The 23,133-nt window shown below is 43.8% G+C and overlaps 1 protein-coding gene across 2 annotated transcripts in view; it reads left to right on the forward strand.

Annotated features, from left to right (window-relative positions):
• Window positions 1–1,447: 1,447 nt before the first annotated feature.
• The window catches only part of LOC123748154 (uncharacterized), a 188,305-nt gene continuing 166,619 nt past the window's right edge, over window positions 1,448–23,133 (forward strand). For both annotated transcript variants that reach the window (XM_069311588.1, XM_069311589.1), the window contains exon 1: window positions 1,448–2,075. In XM_069311588.1, coding sequence (XP_069167689.1) covers window positions 1,879–2,075 — 197 coding nt within the window. In that variant the 5' untranslated portion in view covers window positions 1,448–1,878. The remainder of the gene's footprint in view (window positions 2,076–23,133) is intronic.

The raw sequence follows: 23,133 nt of genomic DNA on the forward strand, positions 1-23,133 counted from the left end.
ACACAGCCAGAGAGAGAGACACACAGTAGACAACACAGCCAGAGAGAGACACAGCCAGAGAGAGAGACACAGCAGACAACACAGCCAGAGAGAGAGACACAGCAGACAACACAGCCAGAGAGAGAGACACAGCAGACAACACAGCCAGAGAAATAACGAGACAAGTAGGCAGGGTGAGTAACGAACGAGGGGCTTCACTGTTCACTATATAAAACCTAATGAAAACATTTCCCTTGGGCAGCTGTAACGAAGTTTTCGTCTGTGTTTCTTTGTGTTTGCGGGTCTAGTGTGTGTTTGTACCTGTTATTGTTGTGTTGTATTTATTGTCCTGGATTTACCTATCTTGAGGTTATCTTGAGATGATTTCGGGGCTTTAGTGTCCCCGCGACCCGGTCCTCGACCAGGCCTCCACCCCCAGGAAGCAGCCCGTGACAGCTGACTAACACCCAGGTACCTATTTTACTGCTAGGTAACAGGGGCATAGGGTGAAAGAAACTCTGCCCATTGTTTCTCGCCGGCGCCTGGGATCGAACCCAGGACCACAGGATCACAAGTCCAGCGTGCTGTCCGCTCGGCCGACCGGCTCCCCTACCCAGATCTGCTTGCCAAGTCTAGCTGACTATTGGTTAATGATGTTGTTGTTGTCGTAGATTCAGTTACTGGGAACAAACTTTCCTAAGTAGCACAGGCTATGGTGAGCCCGTAGTGGACTTACCTGGCACAGGAGCGGGACTGTGACTGATGTTTCTGTGGTTAATGCAATATTTTTTTTTTAACTTTCTACACGTCACTTGACCCGGAAGTGGACACTTCCAGCTATACAGTGACCCCTTCGAAGTCACACGGTGTATTCACCTAGTTGTGCTGGCGGGGGTTGAGCTCTTCTCTTTCGGCCCGCCTCTCAACTGTCAATCAACGATCATTTTTTCACACACACACACACACACACACACACACACACACACACACACACACACACACACACACACACACACACACACACACACACACACACAAACCAGGAAGCAGCCCGTAACAGTTGTCTAACTCATACGTACCTATATACTGCTAGGTAACAGGGGCCTCAGGGTGAAAGAAACTCTGCCCATTTGTTTTTGCCATCGCCGGGAATCGAACCCCGGTCCCCAGGATTACGAGTCCTGAGCGCTGTCCACTCAGCTATCAGGCCCCCACGCACGCTAGCGAGCGTGTGTGTGTGTGTGTGTTTGTGTGTCCCATAACAAAACTTTCGCTTCAGGAAAACGTTTTCAGTTTACATGGTCCGACTAAATGAACTAATTAATTGATGAATTTATAATCATTCTCAATCTAGATGAACTTAACACCACATCACTGGTTTAGAACCTGTCTCACACACGATTATTGAAACCTCTTTGATAACAAGGAATCTTAACGAGTCCCTTTCTTTCCATCTCTTTCCAGATCGATCACGTCACCCTTCAATCAACAAGGATCATTTCTTACCAAGACAACAGCAACTAACTTCTTGTAAACTATCATCCATTCGTCAAGTGCAACAAGTACTGCTGTTGCACAGCTGCTACTACTACTGTTGCTACTACCACCGTGAGCACTATATACTATGAGGCGAGCGTCAGACACGAGCAGAAGTACTGTGACAGTAGCTATGGAGGATAACTGTGACCTCCACTGAGCCTCTGACTTGGACCATCACCAACAACTTCTTCATTCTCGAAGACTTAACTCTCTCTCTGGGTACCACAATCTCTAACTGCTGCCTCTAACCACCACCACCACCATCACCCTGCCACCACCGCCACCACTACCTCTACCACCACCTACCACTAGCTCACCACCATTACCACCATCGCTTTCATCACCACTACCACCATCGCCATGTCCTTCGCCGCGGGGGCACCCCTGCGCTACGGAGTGACGAAGGAAAGATTCAACCAGACAGTGCCAATTGTGCAGTTTGAGTGCCACCCTGGAGGCACCACCGAGGCCGCCATCATCCTGGCACTGGGCGTCCTCGGCATGTCTGCTAACATCGTCCTCATGATACTCCTTATCGCCAGGAAGCATCTTAGGAGGTAGGTGGCCTGACTCCTCTTCCCCTCCAGCAGGTAGGTGGCGTGGCCTCCCCCAGTCGCCATCTGTGGAGGAAGAGCAGTGTTTTGTAGGGCGTGAGGGAGGGGGAGGGTGGGAATGAAAGAGAGAGGGAGAGAGAGAGGGAGGGAGTGAGAGAGAGAGGGAGTGAGAGAGAGATCCCCTGGAAACACAAACCGAAACTGTCTCTATTTTCCGCTTGTTACAACTTGTAATAAAGTTGTTACATCTTGGCTTAACGTGGTTATGACGTATTAGAACCTTGTTACAACTTGCTATATTGGTTGTTATAACTGGTTAGGTGTTAAAACTTGTTCGAACGTTGTACCAACGTTGTACTTTCGGTGTGTGTTTGCAGGGGAGGGAGTGAGAGAGGGAGGGAGGGAGGTAGTGAGGTAACCTTGTAGTAGTTCCATGGTCCAAGGCCAGGGCCTCCTGATAGGTGGGAGGGAGGAATTATTGGGCGTTTCCCGTTTTCCATTGTCGGGCACAGGAAACCTGTAATAAGCTTCTCAAGCATGAGACGATCTCGCTTCATGCAGGTCAGCGTTCAATCCCCGACCGTCCAGGGGGTTGGGCTCCATTCCTTTTCCCCGCCCCATCCCAAATTCTTATCCTGACCTCATAGGTCAGTGAGGTGCTATAGTGCTATCCAAGTGCTATATAGTCGTAATGGCTTGACGCTTTCCCGCTTCTCCTCTTTCCTCTGTAAGCATAAACTCACAAGCTTCATTACTGAATGTCCAGTCACTTGGCCCCTCCAGTGGTATCAGGTACCTGGAGCTTGGCAATTACTTTATTCCCTGTCAAGATATCTTTATAATGCTTCCAAAGTTTGTAACTGCAGGCTACTGATAACATGACCCGGTATGACTATCCCGTGTGATGGTATTTTTTTAGCCTCACTGCTGGCTCTTGACAAACGCTATGTATCTCTTCATATGGCAACTCCATAAATGCAGATATACCTATGTTAATACACAAATACAACACAATTTTAAGAGAAAACTCATTGCATGCGAGCCCTAGGCGCCAAGAGTCTCAGATCCTTGTGTTTAAAGACAATTGCTGCTTTGTCCTATATTTTGTTGATTGGACTGTTTCTCTGATTGTTTCTGTTTCTCCCCAGACACTAAGGGGGGCCTCGTAGCCTGGTGGATAGCGCGCAGGATTCGTAATTCTGTGCCGCGGGTTCGATTCCCGCACGAGGCAGAAACAAATGGGCAAAAGTTTCTTTCACCCTGAATGTCCCTGTTACCTAGCAGTAAATAGGTACCTGGGAGTTAGTCAGCTGGCTTCCTGGGGGTGGAGGCCTGGTCGAGGACCGGGCCGCGGGGACACTAAAGCCCCGAAATCATCTCAAGATAACCTCAAGATAACCTCTGTGGTCAGCAGAACCACACGCCGGACCAATACCATAGGACATATAGGCATCAACTGGGGTAGATACACATGTGTAGTTCCTCATCAGCAGTCTATTATTCTTATTGGGATGTACTGTTGTACTGTCAGGGCGAAGTGGTGGACTGTCAGGATTTTGCTCCAAGGTAAACATTCTGTTGGTCATGTGATGTGGCGAGGTTCCTCTAATGAAGTTATCAACTTCACTGAGCCTTGAATGCCAAATCTCGTAGCTACTGAAGTTCAGATGGCACAAGCCATATTGGTCAACCTTGTGATAAATGCACTTGTACTGAGCATGAATTGGCGGGTACCAAGGCAAAGGGGGCCACTGGGGTTTAAATGTGTACCTATTTCAGATATTTTAAGTGCTAAAAGTAAATCCCCATCATGGGGAGCAGGGCACGCGCAGCTATGAGGCAGGATATCTCCTGTTATAACAATGCATCTATTCTCTCCGCCATTGGGTTCTCACAGCTGGACTATTTGTGTTTTTAGGTTGGGTTTGGTGTGATTGGTAAGCCTGCATGAGCATCCAACTGATTGGAACGTTCAACGAAGGCTGTATTGTGCATTCACAAAAAATCGCCGAGGTGTTCTGGTAGGATTGGAGTTACAATAATATTAGATGCATACGAGAAAAAAAGTTGACAAAGATATCTGAGAGGCTGAGCGGACACCAAGGCCACCAAATCTGACAGAAAGATTAGATTGTTTGCTCTGCAAGTCATCGAGAGGAAGATGGAGGAATTTTTTTAACATAATTTCCAAAGTGTGTGAAACATACTTAGGTTTGTGCTGTGGCGTGTTGAAGATTTCCTTAAAGAGTAACTTAGCTTAGGAAGGGATAAGAATCATGTAAGGAGTTCCAATCAAGTCTTCAAATTAAGTGATAAATCTTGCCTACTAATTTAAAATACCATTGGTTCCAGTTTTACCAGTCTTGCATGATTAATGATAATAATCCAACTAGGAATTATATCTTCGTCAAATGGAGATAGGTTATTAAAGACTTTTTTACGTTATTGATGTTTAAAATGAAAGCAAAAGTAAAAAAAAAAAAACAGATAAATAAAAATAAATACATGTAAATAGCAAATATTGTTCTCCAGAATAGCTTCTTAAAACACTGCTCGTGGAGACTTCTGTTACTTTAAAAAGTCTTGAAAAATCTTTTCTTTCTCAAGGAAAAATAATTATGACTCTCAATTAATAATGTTTATGAGCAAAGTTTTAAGACGATGGAAAAGAGCGTGAAGGAGCCAGATACTGTGACAGACCTGATGGAGCCAGATACTGAGACAGACCTGATGGAGCCAGACACTGTGACAGACCTGATGGAGCCAGACATTGTGACAGACCTGATGGTGCCAGACACTGAGACTGACCTGATGGAGCCAGACACTGTGACAGACCTGATGGAGCCAGACACTATGACAGACCTCATGGAGCCAGACACTAAGACAGACCTGATGGAGCCAGACACTGTGACTGACCTGATGGAGCCAGACACTGTGACTGACCTGATGGAGCCAGACACTGTGACAGACCTGATGGAGCCAGACACTGAGACAGACCTGATGGAGCCAGACACTGAGACAGACCTGATGGAGCCAGACACTGAGACAGACCTGATGGAGCCAGACACTGAGACAGACCTGATGGAGCCAGATACTGAGACAGACCTGATGGAGCCAGACACTGTGACAGACCTGATGGAGCCAGACACTGTGACAGACCTGATGGAGCCAGACACTGAGACAGACCTGATGGAGCCAGACACTGTGACTGACCTGATGGAGCCAGACACTGTGACAGACCTGATGGAGCCAGACACTGAGACAGACCTGATGGAGCCAGACACTGAGACAGACCTGATGGAGCCAGATACTGAGACAGACCTGATGGAGCCAGACACTGTGACAGACCTGATGGAGCCAGACACTGAGACAGACCTGATGGAGCCAGACACTCAACAATAAACATATATAATTTGAGCATAGCTACCGCTACACAAACTCAAGTTCTTAGTATATATATATATATATATATATATATATATATATATATATATATATATATATATATATATATATATATATATATATATATATATATATATATATGTCGTACCTAGTAGCCAGAACTCACTTCTCAGCCTACTATTCAAGGCCCGATTTGCCTAATAAGCCAAGTTTTCCTGAATTAATATATTTATTATAATATTTTTCTTATGAAATGATAAAGCAACCCTTTTCTCTATGTATGAGGTCAATTTTTTTTTATTGGAGTTAAAATTAACGTAGATATATGACCGAACCTAACCAACCCTACCTAACCTAACCTAACCTATATTTATAGGTAAGGTTAGGTTCGGTAGCCAAAAAAAGCTAGGTTAGGTTAGGTTAGGTAGGTTAGGTAGACGAAAAAACATTAATTCATGAAAACTTGGCTTATTAGGCAAATCGGGCCTTGAATAGTAGGCTGAGAAGTGCTTTCTGGCTATTAGGTACGACATATATATATATATATATATATATATATATATATATATATATATATATATATATATATATATATATATATATATATATATATATATATATATATATATGTATATATATATATAGATATAGAAACAGCAGTTCATCTTGCCCACTCCTACAACAGTGGACTCTAACTCTTGCTCACCCTCGACCTTTGCACGTGAGAGCGCAACATACATAGAAAATAAATTGAAAACGGAAATATAAACCCAAAATCAGATTAAACAAAAAATTAAAGGTGACCTTCCACTACTTTTTTTTCATATACTGATACTTTTTTAAATTTTTTTTTAAATTTTTAAATTTGCCAAATTTGCCAAATTTTCGATACTGTTGCATCTACCTGTGAAAAAACCTGTCCTTAAAATACCATAGCAGAAAAACATACTACAAACCCCCACCCCAAATAAAGTAAATAATAATAATACAATAAATTTCGAAATCAAAAATTGAAAAAGGAAGTATGGTTATAGGATTATTTTTTCACTAAATCTCGAATATACAAATTATACTTCCTCTATCTTTTTTAGTTCTTTTGCCCTCTATTCAAAATAATTTAAGGGAAAATAGTTAATTTTGAACATAATATTAAATTCCGTTGAGGAACCATCTTTAAGTTAACTCCGTCTGTCCTAACCTAACCTAACTCAACCCAACATAACCTAACTTAACCCAACATTACCTAACCTAAACCAACCTAACCTAACCTAACCTATCATTGTCATACTAAAACTGACCTAACCTAATTCAGTACAATCCAACCTAACCTAAATTAACTTATTAAAATCATATCCAGCATCTATAGGTTATCTTGAGATGATTTCTGGGCTTAGCGACCCTGCGGCCCGGTCCTTGACCAGGCCTCCTTTTTGTTACACACCCCCAGGAAGCAGCCCGTAGCAGCTGTCTAACTCCTAGGTACCTATTTACTGCTAGGTAACAAAGGCATCAGGCTGAAAGAAACATTTTGCCCATTTATCTCCGCCTCCACCGGGGATCGAACCCGGAAACTCAGGACTACGAATCCGAAGCGCTGTCCACTCAGCTGCCAGGCGCCATATATAGTATAGTAACAATAGCATAGCGATATATGCAGTTTTATAAATCCGTAAGCGAGCAATTGTGATAAGCCTGTGTATAATTAGGCTCTACGCAGTTGTAATAATTATTTTTAGTTAGCATAGTCAGTTATAAGGAATTATAGTTAGCATAGTCAATAATAATAACTATTTATAGTTAGTATAATCAGCTATAATTAAATATAGTTAGTACAGTCCGTTATAATTATAGTTAATACAGACAGTTATAATAGTTATTTCAGTCAGTTAATACAGTCAGCAGTTAACCAGTTAATACAGTCAGCAGTTAACCAGTTAATACAGTCAGCAGTTAACCAGTTAATACAGTCAGCAGTTAACCAGTTAATACAGTCAGCAGTTAACCAGTTAATACAGTCAGCAGTTAACCAGTTAATACAGTCAGCAGTTAACCAGTTAATACAGTCAGCAGTTAACCAGTTAATACAGTCAGCAGTTAACCAGTTAATACAGTCAGCAGTTAACCAGTTAATACAGTCAGCAGTTAACCAGTTAATACTGTCAGCAGTTAACCAGTTAATACAGTCAGCAGTTAACCAGTTAATACAGTCAGCAGTTAACCAGTTAATACAGTCAGCAGTTAACCAGTTAATACAGTCAGCATTTAACCAAAGCTCTCTGATCCTCTCATGTAGATTAAAGTAGCAGAATATAATGCTGTGTACCAAATCATATTAATAATACAAAAAGAGCTCTGTATGCTCTGAAAAAAATACAGAAAATTTTATAAATCGGATCAATACAAAGTTCACAAAATCAATCCAAACGATTCAGGCAGCTCTGCCGATCAAGAGAAAAGGGTGAAAAAGAAAGTGACGTGAAAAAACATATCCACCAAACAGTGTTGTCAGGAGGCGGGCGAGATGAGGTGCAGGAGACGAGAAAGGAGAGACACCTCAGTTAGGTAGGAAACAAAGTGTCCTGCAGGAGAAGGAAGGGGGAGTAGGCCTATCTTGAGGTTATCTTGAGATGATTTCGGGGCTTTTTAGTGTCCCCGCGGCCCGGTCCTCGACCAGGCCTCCACCCCCAGGAAGCAGCCCGTGACAGCTGACTAACACCCAGGTACCTATTTTACTGCTAGGTAACAGGGGCATAGGGTGAAAGAAACTCTGCCCATTGTTTCTCGCCGGCGCCTGGGATCGAACCCAGGACCACAGGATCACAAGTCCAGCGTGCTGTCCGCTCGGCCGACCGGCTCCCTATAGGAAAAATGAGAAAATGGAGTCTAGAAGGACAAAGTAAAAGACTCACTGAATAAGAGAAGAAAACACATGAGGAAAATATTTATTTGTTTATTAAGTTTTGGAATATTTTTATATTATTATTATTATTATTATTATTATTATTATTATTATTATTATTATTATTATTATTATTATTATTAGGTACATTCGCATTTATGTGCTATCCTGATATATGGCTTACGTGGATATCCTCAAGCTCACGAGAGTGGATACAATTATTGCAAATCTAACTGCTATAGGCAGGCAGGGTTCTATAAGTCAGTAAGAGGACAGTTAATAGTGTTCAGCAGTACGACCCAGTTCCGTCTCGGAGAGTTTATACACCTGGAGAGTCCGGAATTGGGAGAGTCGTCACCTGTAGTTACCTGCAACAGGTAAGGGTAGCCCGTGACCTGCAACAGGTAAGGGCAGCCCATGACCTGCAACAGGTAAGGGTAGCCCCATGACCTGCAACAGGTAAGGGTAACCCCATGACCTGCAACAGGTAAGGGTAGCCCGTGACCTGCAACAGGTAAGGGTAGCCCCGTGACCTGCAACAGGTAAGGGCAGCCCATGACCTGCAACAGGTAAGGGTAGCCCCATGACCTGCAAAAGGTAAGGGTAGCCCGTGACCTGCAACAGGTAAGGGCAGCCCATGACCTGCAACAGGTAAGGGTAGCCCCATGACCTGCAACAGGTAAGGGTAGCCCGTGACCTGCAACAGGTAAGGGCAGCCCATGACCTGCAACAGGTAAGGGTAGCCCCATGACCTGCAAAAGGTAAGGGTAGCCCGTGACCTGCAACAGGTAAGGGCAGCCCATGACCTGCAACAGGTAAGGGTAGCCCCATGACCTGCAACAGGTAAGGGTAGCCCGTGACCTGCAACAGGTAAGGGTAGCCCCATGACCTGCAACAGGTAAGGATAGCCCCATGACCTGCAACAGGTAAGGGTAACCCCATGACCTGCAACAGGTAAGGGTAGCCCGTGACCTGCAACAGGTAAGGGCAGCCCATGACCTGCAACAGGTAAGGGTAGCCCGTGACCTGCAACAGGTAAGGGCAGCCCATGACCTGCAACAGGTAAGGGTAGCCCCATGACCTGCAACAGGTAAGGGTAGCCCGTGACCTGCAACAGGTAAGGGCAGCCCATGACCTGCAACAGGTAAGGGTAGCCCGTGACCTGCAACAGGTAAGGGCAGCCCATGACCTGCAACAGGTAAGGGTAGCCCCATGACCTGCAACAGGTAAGGGTAGCCCATGACCTGCAACAGGTAAGGGTAGCCCCATGACCTGCAACAGGTAAGGGCAGCCCGTGACCTGCAACAGGTAAGGGTAGCCCGTGACCTGCAACAGGTAAGGGTAGCCCCATGACCTGCAACAGGTAAGGGTAGCCCATGACCTGCAACAGGTAAGGGTAGCCCATGACCTGCAACAGGTAAGGGTAGCCCATGACCTGCAACAGGTAAGGGTAGCCCCGTGACCTGCAACAGATAAGGGTAGCCCCATGACCTGCAACAGGTAAGGGTAGCCAAATGACCTGCAACAGGTAAGGGTAGCCCCATGACCTGCAACAGGTAAGGGTAGCCCGTGACCTGCAACAGGTAAGGGTAGCCCAGGACCTGCAACAGGTATGGGTATCCCGTGACCTGCAACAGGTAAGGGTAGCCCATGACCTGCAACAGGTAAGGGTAGCCCCGTGACCTGCAACAGGTAAGGGTAGCCCCGTGACCTGCAACAGGTAAGGGTAGCCCCGTGACCTGCAACAGGTAAGGGTAGCCCCATGACCTGCAACAGGTAAGGGTAGCCCGTGACCTGCAACAGGTAAGGGCAGCCCATGACCTGCAACAGGTAAGGGTATCCCGTGACCTGCAACAGGTAAGGGTAGCCCCATGACCTGCAACAGGTAAGGGTAGCCCCATGACCTGCAACAGGTAAGGGTATCCCGTGACTTGCAACAGGTAAGGGTATCCCGTGACCTGCAACAGGTAAGAGTAGCCCCATGACCTGCAACAGGTAAGGGTAGCCCATGACCTGCAACAGGTAAGGGTAGCCCCGTGACCTGCAACAGGTAAGGGTAGCCCGTGACCTGCAACAGGTAAGGGCAGCCCATGACCTGCAACTGGTAAGGGTAGCCCCATGACCTGCAACAGGTAAGGGTAGCCCGTGACCTGCAACAGGTAAGGGTAGCCCATGACCTGCAACAGGTATGGGTATCCTGTGACCTGCAACAGGTAAGGATAGCCCATGACCTGCAACAGGTAAGGGTAGCCCATGACCTGCAACAGGTAAGGGTAGCCCATGACCTGCAACAGGTAAGGGCAGCCCATGACCTGCAACATGTAAGGGTATCCCGTGACCTGCAACAGGTAAGGGTAGCCCCATGACCTGCAACAGGTAAGGGTAGCCCGTGACCTGCAACAGGTAAGGGCAGCCCATGACCTGCAACAGGTAAGGGTATCCCGTGACCTGCAACAGGTAAGGGTAGCCCCATGACCTGCAACAGGTAAGGGTAGCCCCATGACCTGCAACAGGTAAGGGTATCCCGTGACTTGCAACAGGTAAGGGTATCCCGTGACCTGCAACAGGTAAGAGTAGCCCCATGACCTGCAACAGGTAAGGGTAGCCCATGACCTGCAACAGGTAAGGGTAGCCCCGTGACCTGCAACAGGTAAGGGTAGCCCGTGACCTGCAACAGGTAAGGGCAGCCCATGACCTGCAACTGGTAAGGGTAGCCCCATGACCTGCAACAGGTAAGGGTAGCCCGTGACCTGCAACAGGTAAGGGTAGCCCATGACCTGCAACAGGTATGGGTATCCTGTGACCTGCAACAGGTAAGGATAGCCCATGACCTGCAACAGGTAAGGGTAGCCCATGACCTGCAACAGGTAAGGGTAGCCCATGACCTGCAACAGGTAAGGGCAGCCCATGACCTGCAACATGTAAGGGTATCCCGTGACCTGCAAAAGGTAAGGGTAGCCCCATGACCTGCAACAGGTAAGGGTAGCCAATGACCTGCAACAGGTAAGGGTAGCCCCGTGACCTTCAACAGGTAAGGGTAGCCCGTGACCTGCAACAGGTAAGGGTAGCCCCGTGACCTGCAACAGGTAAGGGTAGCCCCATGACCTGCAACAGGTAAGGGTAGCTCCATGACCTGCAACAGGTAAGGGTAGCCCCATGACCTGCAACAGGTAAGGGTAGCCCCGTGACCTGCAACAGGTAAGGGCAGCCCATGACCTGCAACAGGTAAGGGCAGCCCATGACCTGCAACAGGTAAGGGTAGCCCGTGACCTGCAACAGGTAAGAGTATCCCGTGACCTGCAACAGGTAAGAGTATCCCGTGACCTGCAACAGGTAAGGGTAGCCCCATGACCTGCAACAGGTAAGGGTAGCCCCGTGACCTGCAACAGGTAAGGGTAGCCCATGACCTGCAACAGGTAAGGGTAGCCCCGTGACCTGCAACAGGTAAGGGTAGCCCGTGACCTGCAACAGGGAAGGGTAGCCCCATGACCTGCAACAGGTAAGGGTAGCTCCATGACCTGCAACAGGTAAGGGTAGCCCCGTGACCTGCAACAGGTAAGGGTAGCCCCATGACCTGCAACAGGTAAGGGTATCCCGTGACCTGCAACAGGTAAGGGTAGTCCATGACCTGCAACAGGTAAGGGTAGCCCGTGACCTGCAACAAGTAAGGGTAGCCCATGACCTGCAACAGGTAAGGGTATCCCGTGACCTGCAACAGGTAAGGGTAGCCCGTGACCTGCAACAGGTAAGGGTATCCCGTGACCTGCAACAGGTAAGGGTATTCCATGACCTGCAACAGGTAAGGGTAGCCCGTGACCTGCAACAAGTAAGGGTAGCCCATGACCTGCAACAGGTAAGGGTATCCCGTGACCTGCAACAGGTAAGGGTAGCCCCGTGACCTGCAACAGGTAAGGGTAGCCCGTGACCTGCAACAGGTAAGGGTAGCCCGTGACCTGCAACAGGTAAGGGTAGCCCGTGACCTGCAACAGGTAAGAGTATCCCGTGACCTGCAACAGGTAAGAGTATCCCGTGACCTGCAACAGGTAAGGGCAGCCCATGACCTGCAACAGGTAAGTGCAGCCCATGACCTGCAACAGGTAAGGGCAGCCCGTGACCTGCAACAGGTAAGGGTAGCCCCGTGACCTGCAACAGGTAAGGGTATCCCATGACTTGCAACAGGTAAGGGCAGCCCATGACCTGCAACAGGTAAGGGTAGCCCATGACCTGCAACACGTAAGGGTAGCCCATGACCGGCAACAGGTAAGGGCAGCCCATGACCTGCAACAGGTAAGGGTAGCCCATGACCTGCAACAGGTAAGGGCAGCCCATGACCTGCAACAGGTAAGGGTAACCCCATGACCTGAAACAGGTAAGGGCAGCCCATGACCTGCAACAGGTAAGTGCAGCCCATGACCTGCAACAGGTTAGGGCAGCCCGTGACCTGCAACAGGTAAGGGTAGCCCCGTGACCTGCAACAGGTAAGGGTATCCCATGACTTGCAACAGGTAAGGGCAGCCGATGACCGGCAACAGGTAAGGGCAGCCCGTGACCTGCAACAGGTAAGGGTAGCCCCGTGACCTGCAACAGGTAAGGGCAGCCCGTGACCTGCAACAGGTAAGGGTAGCACCGTGACCTGCAACAGGTAAGGGTAGCCCATGACCTGCAACAGGTAAGGGCAGCCCATGACCTGCAACAGGTAAGGGTAGCCCATGACCTGCAACAGGTAAGGGTAGCCCATGACCTGCAACAGGTAAGGGTAGCCCATGACCTGCAACAGGTAAGGGCAGCCCATGACCTGCAACAGGTAAGGGTAGCCCATGACCTGCAACAGGTAAGGGTAGCCCCATGACCTGCAACAGGTAAGGGTAGCCCATGACCTGCAACAGGTAAGGGCAGCCCATGACCTGCAACAGGTAAGGGTAGCACGTGACCTGCACTTACCCATTAGTGTGTCACACTCTTGTTAGCATATATATATATATATATATATATATATATATATATATATATATATATATATATATATATATATATATATATATATATATATATATTTATATATATGTATTTATATATATATATATATATATATATATATATTTATATATATGTATTTATATATATATATATATATATATATATATATATATATATATATATATATATATATATATATATATATATATATATATATATATAAAGGTGGTATATTACACCATGATAATTATTCCAATTTAGGTCAATAATGCTTTACCAAGATAAAGCTTAAAATCCCGTTTACCTGGTCATTTAGGCCTCTGGTGAATGTTATCTATGACAAGACGTTGTTTGATTTAGTATCAATACAGAAGAGTTTTGCACAAATTCTATTCTGGGCAGTGAGCAGGTGGTCCTTGGCAAGCCAATCACAGGCTGATGGATCCATTAGGTGACTGTCAAGTGAGGCTGTAATCTGCCTTTATTACCAGCTAACTGACAAGGGGCTGCCATCACCACCTGTTTGACACCCCCTGCTTCCTCCTTCCCCTATTGTGTCCTGTTGTATTGTGGGTGGTACCATGGTACTCTCTGTCTGTCTCTCTGTCTCTCTCTCCCTCTCTCTCTCTCTCTCTCTCTCTCTCTCTCTCTCTCTCTCTCTCTCTCTCTCTCTCTCTCTCTCTCTCTCTCTCTCTCTCTCTCTCTCTCTCTCTCTCTCTCTCTCTCTCTCTCTCTCTCTCTCTATATATATATATATATATATATATATATATATATATATATATATATATATCGCTCTCCCTCTCTCTTATAACTTTATGTTATAACTTTCAGAATTTTATAAAATTACATTGAAATAACTTTCAGTAACAGGAAAGTTGCCGTAATTTACAAATTGCTTACAAACGGTTTTAATTGAACAAATTAATATTAATTGTATGAGAGCTTATCTTACCAAGTCCATATTACCGTAATCCTCTCGGAACTCTGATTGGCTCTCTAATGTTAAATAAACATAATTGAAAGTTTCACTCACATTGCAACACATTCTGTTAATTAAAATAGAGTTCGGTTTGAAGGAAAAATATATATTTTTTTCCAGTATACATGAGGCGTTTTTGAGAAGTATATTTGGCCTGTTAAGGAAAATAATTCCTCATTTTTTTTTCATTATAATGAATAATTTACGGAGAAATTTCTTTCCTAACAGCATTTGTGGTGTGAGGGAAAGGTGGGAGGGAGATTGGGCTCTTAAGGGACAGGTTTGCCTCGTTTTCTGTCTCCGTAATTTATTGTGGGACGTAAAATGGCGATTATTATTGTCCATTTATCTTGCTTCTTGGTAGATTGACTTGGCGATGGAGGCTGCTTGTGGTCTGGGTCACTGACCCACTTGTTCTCACCTAGTTGTGCTTGCGGGGGTTGAGCTTTGGCTCTTGGGTCCCGCCCCTCAACTGTCAACGGGTATACAGATTCCTGAGCCTATTAGGCTCTTTCATATCTACGTTTTAAACTGTGTATGGAGTCAGCCTCCACTACATCACTGCCTAGTGCATTCCATTTGTTAACCACTCTGACACTAAAAAAGTTATTTATAATATCTCTATGGCTCATCTGTGTACTCAGTTTTCACCTGTGTCCCATCGTGCGTGAGCCCCCTGTGTTAAATTGTCTTTATCTACCCTATCAATTTCTCTGAGAATCTTATATGTGGTGATTATGTCTCCCCCTAACTCTTCTTTCTTCCAACGACGTGAGGTTTACTTCCCGTAGTCTCTCCTTGTAGCTCATATCCCCCAGCTCAGGTACCAGTCTGATAGCATACCTCTGAATCATCTCCAATTTAGTCTTGTGATTGACTAAGTACGTGCGCAATGCTGGAGCTGCAAACTCCAGGATAGGTCTGACATATGTTGTGTTTAAGGTCATAAATTATTCCTTACTCAAGTTTTTAATATCAATTCGTACGTTGGCCAACCTAGCATATGCCTGTTTCTCTTGCCTGTTTCTCCATTTTATGCACGAGCCTCTTATGGGGTACTGAGTCAAAGGCTTTTCAACAGTCCAAGAAAATACTGTCCGCCCATCCTTATCTTTCTTGATCATCTTTGATACCAGGTTGTAGAATTCTATTAAACCTGTGAGGCAAGATTTTGTATCCCAGAGCCCATGTTGATAGTGTGTCACGAATCACTAGGTTTTCCTCGCGATCTTCTCCATCACTTTGCATGATATACAAGTTAAAGACACTGGCCTGTAGTTCATTGCCTTTTGCCTGCCATCCCTTTTTGTAGAGAGAGAGAGAGAGAGAGAGAGAGAGAGAGAGAGAGAGAGAGAGAGAGAGAGAGAGAGAGAGAGAGAGAGAGAGAGAGAGAGTGTTCTCGTGTGGCTTACCTAACAGTGGCGAGTTTGAATGATTTTAACCGTTCCTCTTAATACAGGTACGAAACTTGTTGCAAACCTCTGTGATTCCGGTAATTGCCTTCCCTCCTGGTGGTTCTCACTTGTTCACTTGATGCGGAGTTTGTGGCTACCCGGTCGGGGAGCCGGTCGGCCGAGCGGACAGCACGCTGGATTTGTGATCCTGTGGTCCTGGGTTCGATCCCAGGCGCCGGCGAGAAACAGTGGGCAGAGTTTCTTTCACCCTATGCCCCTGTTACCTAGCAGTAAAACAGGTACCTGGGTGTTAGTCAGCTGTCACGGGCTGCTTCCTGGGGGTGGAGGCCTGGTCGAGGACCGGGCCGCGGGGACACTAAAGCCCCGAAATCATCTCAAGATAACCTCTCAAGATAACCCGACGGTCCTGGGTGTCCTGGCGCAGGCTGCCAGTCCGGTGTCAGCTCGGGGTCCACCACGACCTGGAATCGAGCTCATAATTCCTCCTGCTTTTCCCCTTCTTGGTGGTGGTGGCAAGGGGGTGGGAGGGGGAATGTCGGACAGAGGTAACGCCTGCAGGATGGTTGGAGGGCTTCAGTGGGGGCTGGTAGTTCATCCCCCTCATGCAGAATGGGGTGGGATTTGGGGGAGAGGATTGCTAGCTGGATGGGATATTGAACGATGCTGGCAGGATGGGAGGTGGTCTTGGTAGAGAAGGATGCTGGCAGGAAGGGTGTGGGATGAGGCCTGTTAGCATGAGATCTGTGAAGACGATGAAGGGAAGAGAGGGAGGGATGCTGGCTAGTATTGATGTCACCTCCTGACCTTTGGAGGTAGTTGACCTGAACCTCTGTTCCACATTATCACAAGACTCGACTCCCTGCCGTCTCTTTTCTCGGTTTTCGTACCTTGATCAGTTTCTTGCTGTTGGTCCTTGCTTCGTAGCTCAGTTTGGGTCTAGTGTTTCTCTCGATTTTCCTGTCCCAACTCCAGTTTACCAGTCACACAAACTTTACTCGTAACACACCTGCTTCATGTCATGGCAATTCTCGCTGTCCTGAAGAGTTCTACACAAGTGTAAACCAAACTTACATTTTAAGATAAATTATATAAAGCATGTGCGTTGCTGAGCCACAGCAACCTTTCCTGTTCCCCATTCCTCCCCACCATTCCCCATTCCACCATCCACTCTTCCTTCCCACCATGCCCCACTCCCCTGTCCTTTTGTCCTCCCCACTATTCTCCATTCCCCCATCCCCTCGTTCCCACCATCCCAAACTCCCCTGTCCCCTCGTCCTTCCCCACCATTACCCTCTCCCTTGTCCCCTCGTCCTTCCCACCATCTCTCACTTCCGTCCCCTCGTCCTCCCCACCATTCCCCACTCCCTCGTCCGATGCCTTCCCAAATGGTCTGATGTTCCCATCAGAAAATTGGGAACATCAAGTGATCTGATGTTCCCATCACTGAATAAAAAAAAAACAGTTTAAAAATATAACGAAAATATGAAAAAATAAAAAATATATACTATACGCACGAAATGAACGGTATGGTAAACAACACAGCTCAATTCCAACGCAATTCACACAACATAATTAATTCAAATAGAAAATAAATAAAAATCCATGAAAATTCAAATTAATCAAGGCAATCAGAAACATTGAAATGAAATTGTAACATATTTAGTATAGCATGTGTGTTGCTCTTACATGCAACAGATGGCGCTGTTTTTCAAGAAAAGCATAGTTTTACCTGTCAAAGGTGTGGGATCTATACTTATACTTACGAAATGAACAGTATGGTAAACAACACAGCTCAATTCTAACACAATGTCACACAAAATATTTCAATAAAAAATTAAATAAATCGAAATCCTTGAAAATAAAATTTATCAATGCAATCGGAAACATTGAAGTGAAAATCGTGACATATTTAGTATAGCGTGCATGGTGCTATTATGTGCAACAGATGGCGCTGTTTTTCAAAAACGTATGTTTTTACCTGTCAGAAGGGTGGCACCTTTATAGTAGGTATATAAAAAAAGCGCTTATTTGAATGCAACGTTGTGTCAGAATTTCAAAGCAACCGGTGAAGAACTTTCGGAGATTAGCGATTTTAAACAAACGAACATTTTCATTTATATATATATATATATATATATATATATATATATATATATATATATATATATATATATATATATATATATATCACTTGGCCTATTAGGAAAATTAGGTTTTGCATAGTAGGCCGAGGAGTGTGTTCTGGCTACTAGGTACGACATATATATATATATATATATATATATATATATATATATATATATATATATATATATATATATATATATATATATATATATATATATGTCGTACCTAATAGCCAGAACACACTTCTCAGCCTATTATGCAAGGCCCGATTTGCCTAATAAGCCAAGTTTTCATGAATTAATTGTTTTTCGACTACCTAACCTACCTAACCTAACCTAACCTAGCTTTTTCGGCTACCTAACCTAACCTAACCTATAAAGATAGGTTAGGTTAGGTAGGGTTGGTTAGGTTCGGTCATATATCAACGTTAATTTTAACTCCAATAAAAAAAAATTGACCTCATACATAATGAAATGGGTAGCTTTATCATTTCATAAGAAAAAAATTAGAGAAAATATATTAATTCATGAAAACTTGGCTTATTAGGCAAATCGGGCCTTGCATAGTAGGCCGAGAATTGCGTTCTGGCTACTAGGTACGACATATATATATATATATATATGTCGTACCTAGTAGCCAGAACTCACTTCTCAGCCTACTATGCATGGCCTGTTTTGCCTAATAAGCCAAGTTTTCATGAATTAATGTTTTTTCGTCTATCTAACCTACCTAACCTAACCTAACCTAGCTTTTTTTGGCTACCTAACCTAACCTTACCTATAAAGATAGGTGAGGTTAGGTTAGGTAGGGTTGGTTAGGTTCGGTCATATATCTACGTTAATTTTAACTCCAATAAAAAAAAATTGACCTCATACATAGTGAAAAGGGCAGCTTTATCATTTCATAAGAAAAAAATCATAGAAAATATATTAATTCAGGAAAACTTGGCTTATTAGGCAAATCGGGCCTTGAATAGTAGGCTGAGAAGTGAGTTCTGGCTACTAGGTACGACATATATATATATATATATATATATATATATATATATATATATGTCGTACCTAGTAGCCAGAATGCACTTCTCGGCCTACTATGCAAGGCCCGATTTGCCTAATAAACCAAGTTTTCCTGAACTATTAAATTTTCTCTAATTTTTTTCTTAAGAAATGATAAAGCTACCCATTTCATTATGTATGAGGTCAATTTTTTTTTTATTGGAGTTAAAATTAACATAGATATATGACCGAACCTAACCAACCCTACCTAACCTAACCTAACCTATCTTTATAGGTTAGGTTAGGTTAGGTAACCGAAAAAGTTAGGTTAGGTTAGGTTAGGTAGGTTAGGTAGTCGAAAAACAATTAATTCATGAAAACTTGGCTTATTAGGCAAATTGGGCCTTGCATAGTAGGCTGAGAAGTACGTTCTGGCTACTAGGTACGACATATATATATATATATATATATATATATATATATATATATATATATATATATATATATATATATATATGTATATATATATATATATATATATATATATATATATATATATATATATATATATATATATATATATATATATATATATATATATATATATATATATATATATATGTCGTACCTAGTAGCCAGAACTCACTTCTCAGCCTACTATTCAAGGCCCGATTTGCCTAATAAGCCAAGTTTTCCTGAATTAATATATTTACTATAATATTTTTCTTATGAAATGATAAAGCTACCCTTTTCACTATGTATGAGGTCAATTTTTTTTATTGGAGTTAAAATTAACGTAGATATATGTCCGAACCTAACCAACCCTACCTAACCTAACCTAACCTAACCTAACCTATATATATAGGTAAGGTTAGGTTAGGTAGCCAAAAAAAGCTAGGTTAGGTTAGGTTAGGTAGGTTAGGTAGACGAAAAAACATTAATTCATGAAAACTTGGCTTATTAGGCAAATCGGGCCTCGCATAGTAGGCTGAGAAGTGAGTTCTGGCTACTAGGTACGACATATATATATATATATATATATATATATATATATATATATATATATATATATATATATATATATATATATATATATATATATATCACTTGGTCTATTAGGAAAATTAGGTTTTGCATAGTAGGCCGAGGAGTGTGTTCTGGCTACTAGGTACGACATATATATATATATATATATATATATATATATATATATATATATATATATATATATATATATATATATATATATATATATATATATATATATATATATATATATATATATATATATTGTATTATTAAATATGACCGAAAAAGTAGGAATAATAATTCTAACACGAATTTTCTCTATCTTTCTTACGTTTCTTTTCACTGTTGATGGTAATTCAAAGATCAATTCTCCAAAATTCATTTTTATTTCTAGTCTGACGCGACACTTGAGCGCGTTTCGTAAAACTTATTACATTTTCAAAGACTTTAGTTTACAAACACACAACTGAAACTGAATAGAGCTTACACATCTTCGAGGTTTATATCTACATTTGGGTGAGGTGGATGAGGTGACACAACGAACTTTCAACAATGGGTATTCAATGGGTATTAAATTCCAACACAAGACAGAACACGAAACAATTGGTATTGAATGGGTATTAAATTCAAACACAAGACAGAACACGAAACAATTGGTATTGAATGGGTATTAAATTCAAACACAAGACAGAACACGAAACAATGGGTATTGAATGGAAGTAATTGTAGAAAGCCTATTGGTCCATATTTCTTGATGCTTCTATATTGGAGCGGAGTCTTGAAGTGGGTAGAATATAGTTGTGCATTAATTGGCTGTTGATTGCTGGTGTTAACTTCTGGCTTTAATAATATATGTCTACAGGAAAGGCTGCTACCAAAATATACTAATATATATATTGATATATATATTGATATATATATATATATACCAAAGTTTGGCAGCATCCTTTGATCTCAAAATATTATCTTCTTCTTTGTTAATGCTCTCAACGGCTTTGATGATATTAGGACCAAGTGCTTGGCCTGGTCTGGGGCAGCCAGGCACCCAACTTCTTAACAGTTATGCCAAAAGATAAAACTATTCATTATATTAATTATTCATTAACATGATTATTCCCACTAGGTGAACCTCATCTCTTGTGGTTTTCAACGAATTGTGTTCTTGCTCACGTCACTGAATATCTGTGAACGCCAGAAACCTAAAAAATTAGACACTAGAGGTTTACAGTGAACGCCATAAAACTCCCTGAGTCACTAGAAGGGTCACAGTGAACGCCATAAAACTCCCTGAGTCACTAGAGGGGTCACAGTGAACGTCATAAAACTCCCTGAGTCACTAGAGGTTTACAGTGAACGCCATAAAACTCTCTGAGTCACTAGAGGGGTCACAGTGAACGCCATAAAACTCCCTGAGTCACTAGAGGGGTCACAGTGAACGCCATAAAACTCCCTGAGTCACTAGAGGGGTCACAGTGAACGCCATAAAACTCCCTGAGTCACAAGAGGGGTCACAGTGAACGCCATAAAACTCTCTGAGTCACTAGAGGGGTCATAGTGAACGCCATAAAACTCCCTGAGTCACTAGAAGGGTCACAGTGAACGCCATAAAACTCCCTGAGTCACTAGAGGGGTCACAGTGAACGCCATAAAACTCCCTGAGTCACTAGAGGGGTCACAGTGAACGCCATAAAACTCCCTGAGTCACTAGAGGGGTCACAGTGAACGCCATAAAACTCCCTGAGTCACTAGAGGGGTCACAGTGAACGCCATAAAACTCCCTGAGTCACTAGAGGGGTCACAGTCAACGCCATAAAACTCCCTGAGTCACTAGAGGGGTCACAGTCAACGCCATAAAACTCCCTGAGTCACTAGAGGGGTCACAGTCAACGCCATAAAACTCCCTGAGTCACTAGAGGGGTCACAGTGAACGCCATAAAACTCCCTGAGTCACTAGAAGGGTCACAGTGAACGCCATAAAACTCCCTGAGTCACTAGAGGGGTCACAGTGAACGCCATAAAACTCCCTGAGTCACTAGAGGAGTCACAGTGAACGCCATAAAACTCACTGACTCAGTGAATGTCAGCGCACGTTCCGGAACAATAGGTCCCGTGTTCTTAGTGAACACGGGACCTCACGACGGGACACTTGTGTTCATATTGAACACAGTTCAACACTTTGCTCAGAGTGAGAACCTGTATTTACTGTGACCACTTTCTCTACACTCAACGTCAGACGCTGGAACAATTAAGCAGTCAGCAGTTTAAGCAGTCTCCGTGGTGTAGTGGTAAGACACTCGCCTGGCGTTCCGCGAGCGCTATGTCATGGGTTCGTATCCTTGCCGGGGAGGATTTACTGGGCGCAATTCCTTAACTGTAGCCTCTGTTTAACGCAACAGTAAAACGTGTACTTGGATGAAAAACGATTCTTCGCGGCAGGGGATCGTATTCCAGGGACCATAGGATTAAGGACTTGCCCGAAACGCTACGCGTACTAGTGGCTGTACAAGAATGTAACAACTCTTGTATATATCTCAAAAAAAAAAAAAAAAATTGTTGGCAGAGTGAGCGTGTTTGTGTGTTTGTTTGTTTGTGTGTGTGTGTGTGTGTGTGTGTGTGTGTGTGTGTGTGTGTGTGTGTGTGTGTGTGTGTGTGTGTGTGCGTGTTTTGTGAGTGTACTCACCTATTTGTGCTTGCGGGGGTTGAGTTCTGGCTCTTTTTTCCGCCTCTCAACAGTCGATCAACTGATTTACAGGTTCTTGAGCCTACTGGGCTTTATCATATCCACATTTAAAACTGTGTATGGAGTCAGCCTCCACCACATCACTGCCTAATGCATTCCTCCTGTTAACTACTCTGACACTGAAAAAGTTGTTTCTAACGTCCCTGTGGCTCATTCGGGTACACAGTTTCCACCTGTGTTCCCTCGTTCGCGTATCACTCGTGTTAAACAGTTTATTCTTATCTACCCTGTCAATTTCCCTGAGAATTTTGTAGGAAGTGATCATGTCTTCCCTTACTCTTCTGTCTTCCAGTGTCGTGAGATGAATTTCTCGCAGCCTTTCCTCATAACTCATTCCTCTTAGTTCTGGGACTAGCCTAGTGGCATACCTCTGAATTTGTTCATGCTTCGTCTTGTGCTTAACAAGGTACGGGCTTCATGCTGGGGCCGCATACTTCAGGATTGGTCTTACATATGTGGTGTACTTATATGTATATGCCTCTATATATATAT

The sequence above is a fragment of the Procambarus clarkii genome, chromosome 70, assembly GCF_040958095.1.
Source record: "Procambarus clarkii isolate CNS0578487 chromosome 70, FALCON_Pclarkii_2.0, whole genome shotgun sequence".
NCBI lineage: Eukaryota > Metazoa > Arthropoda > Malacostraca > Decapoda > Cambaridae > Procambarus > Procambarus clarkii.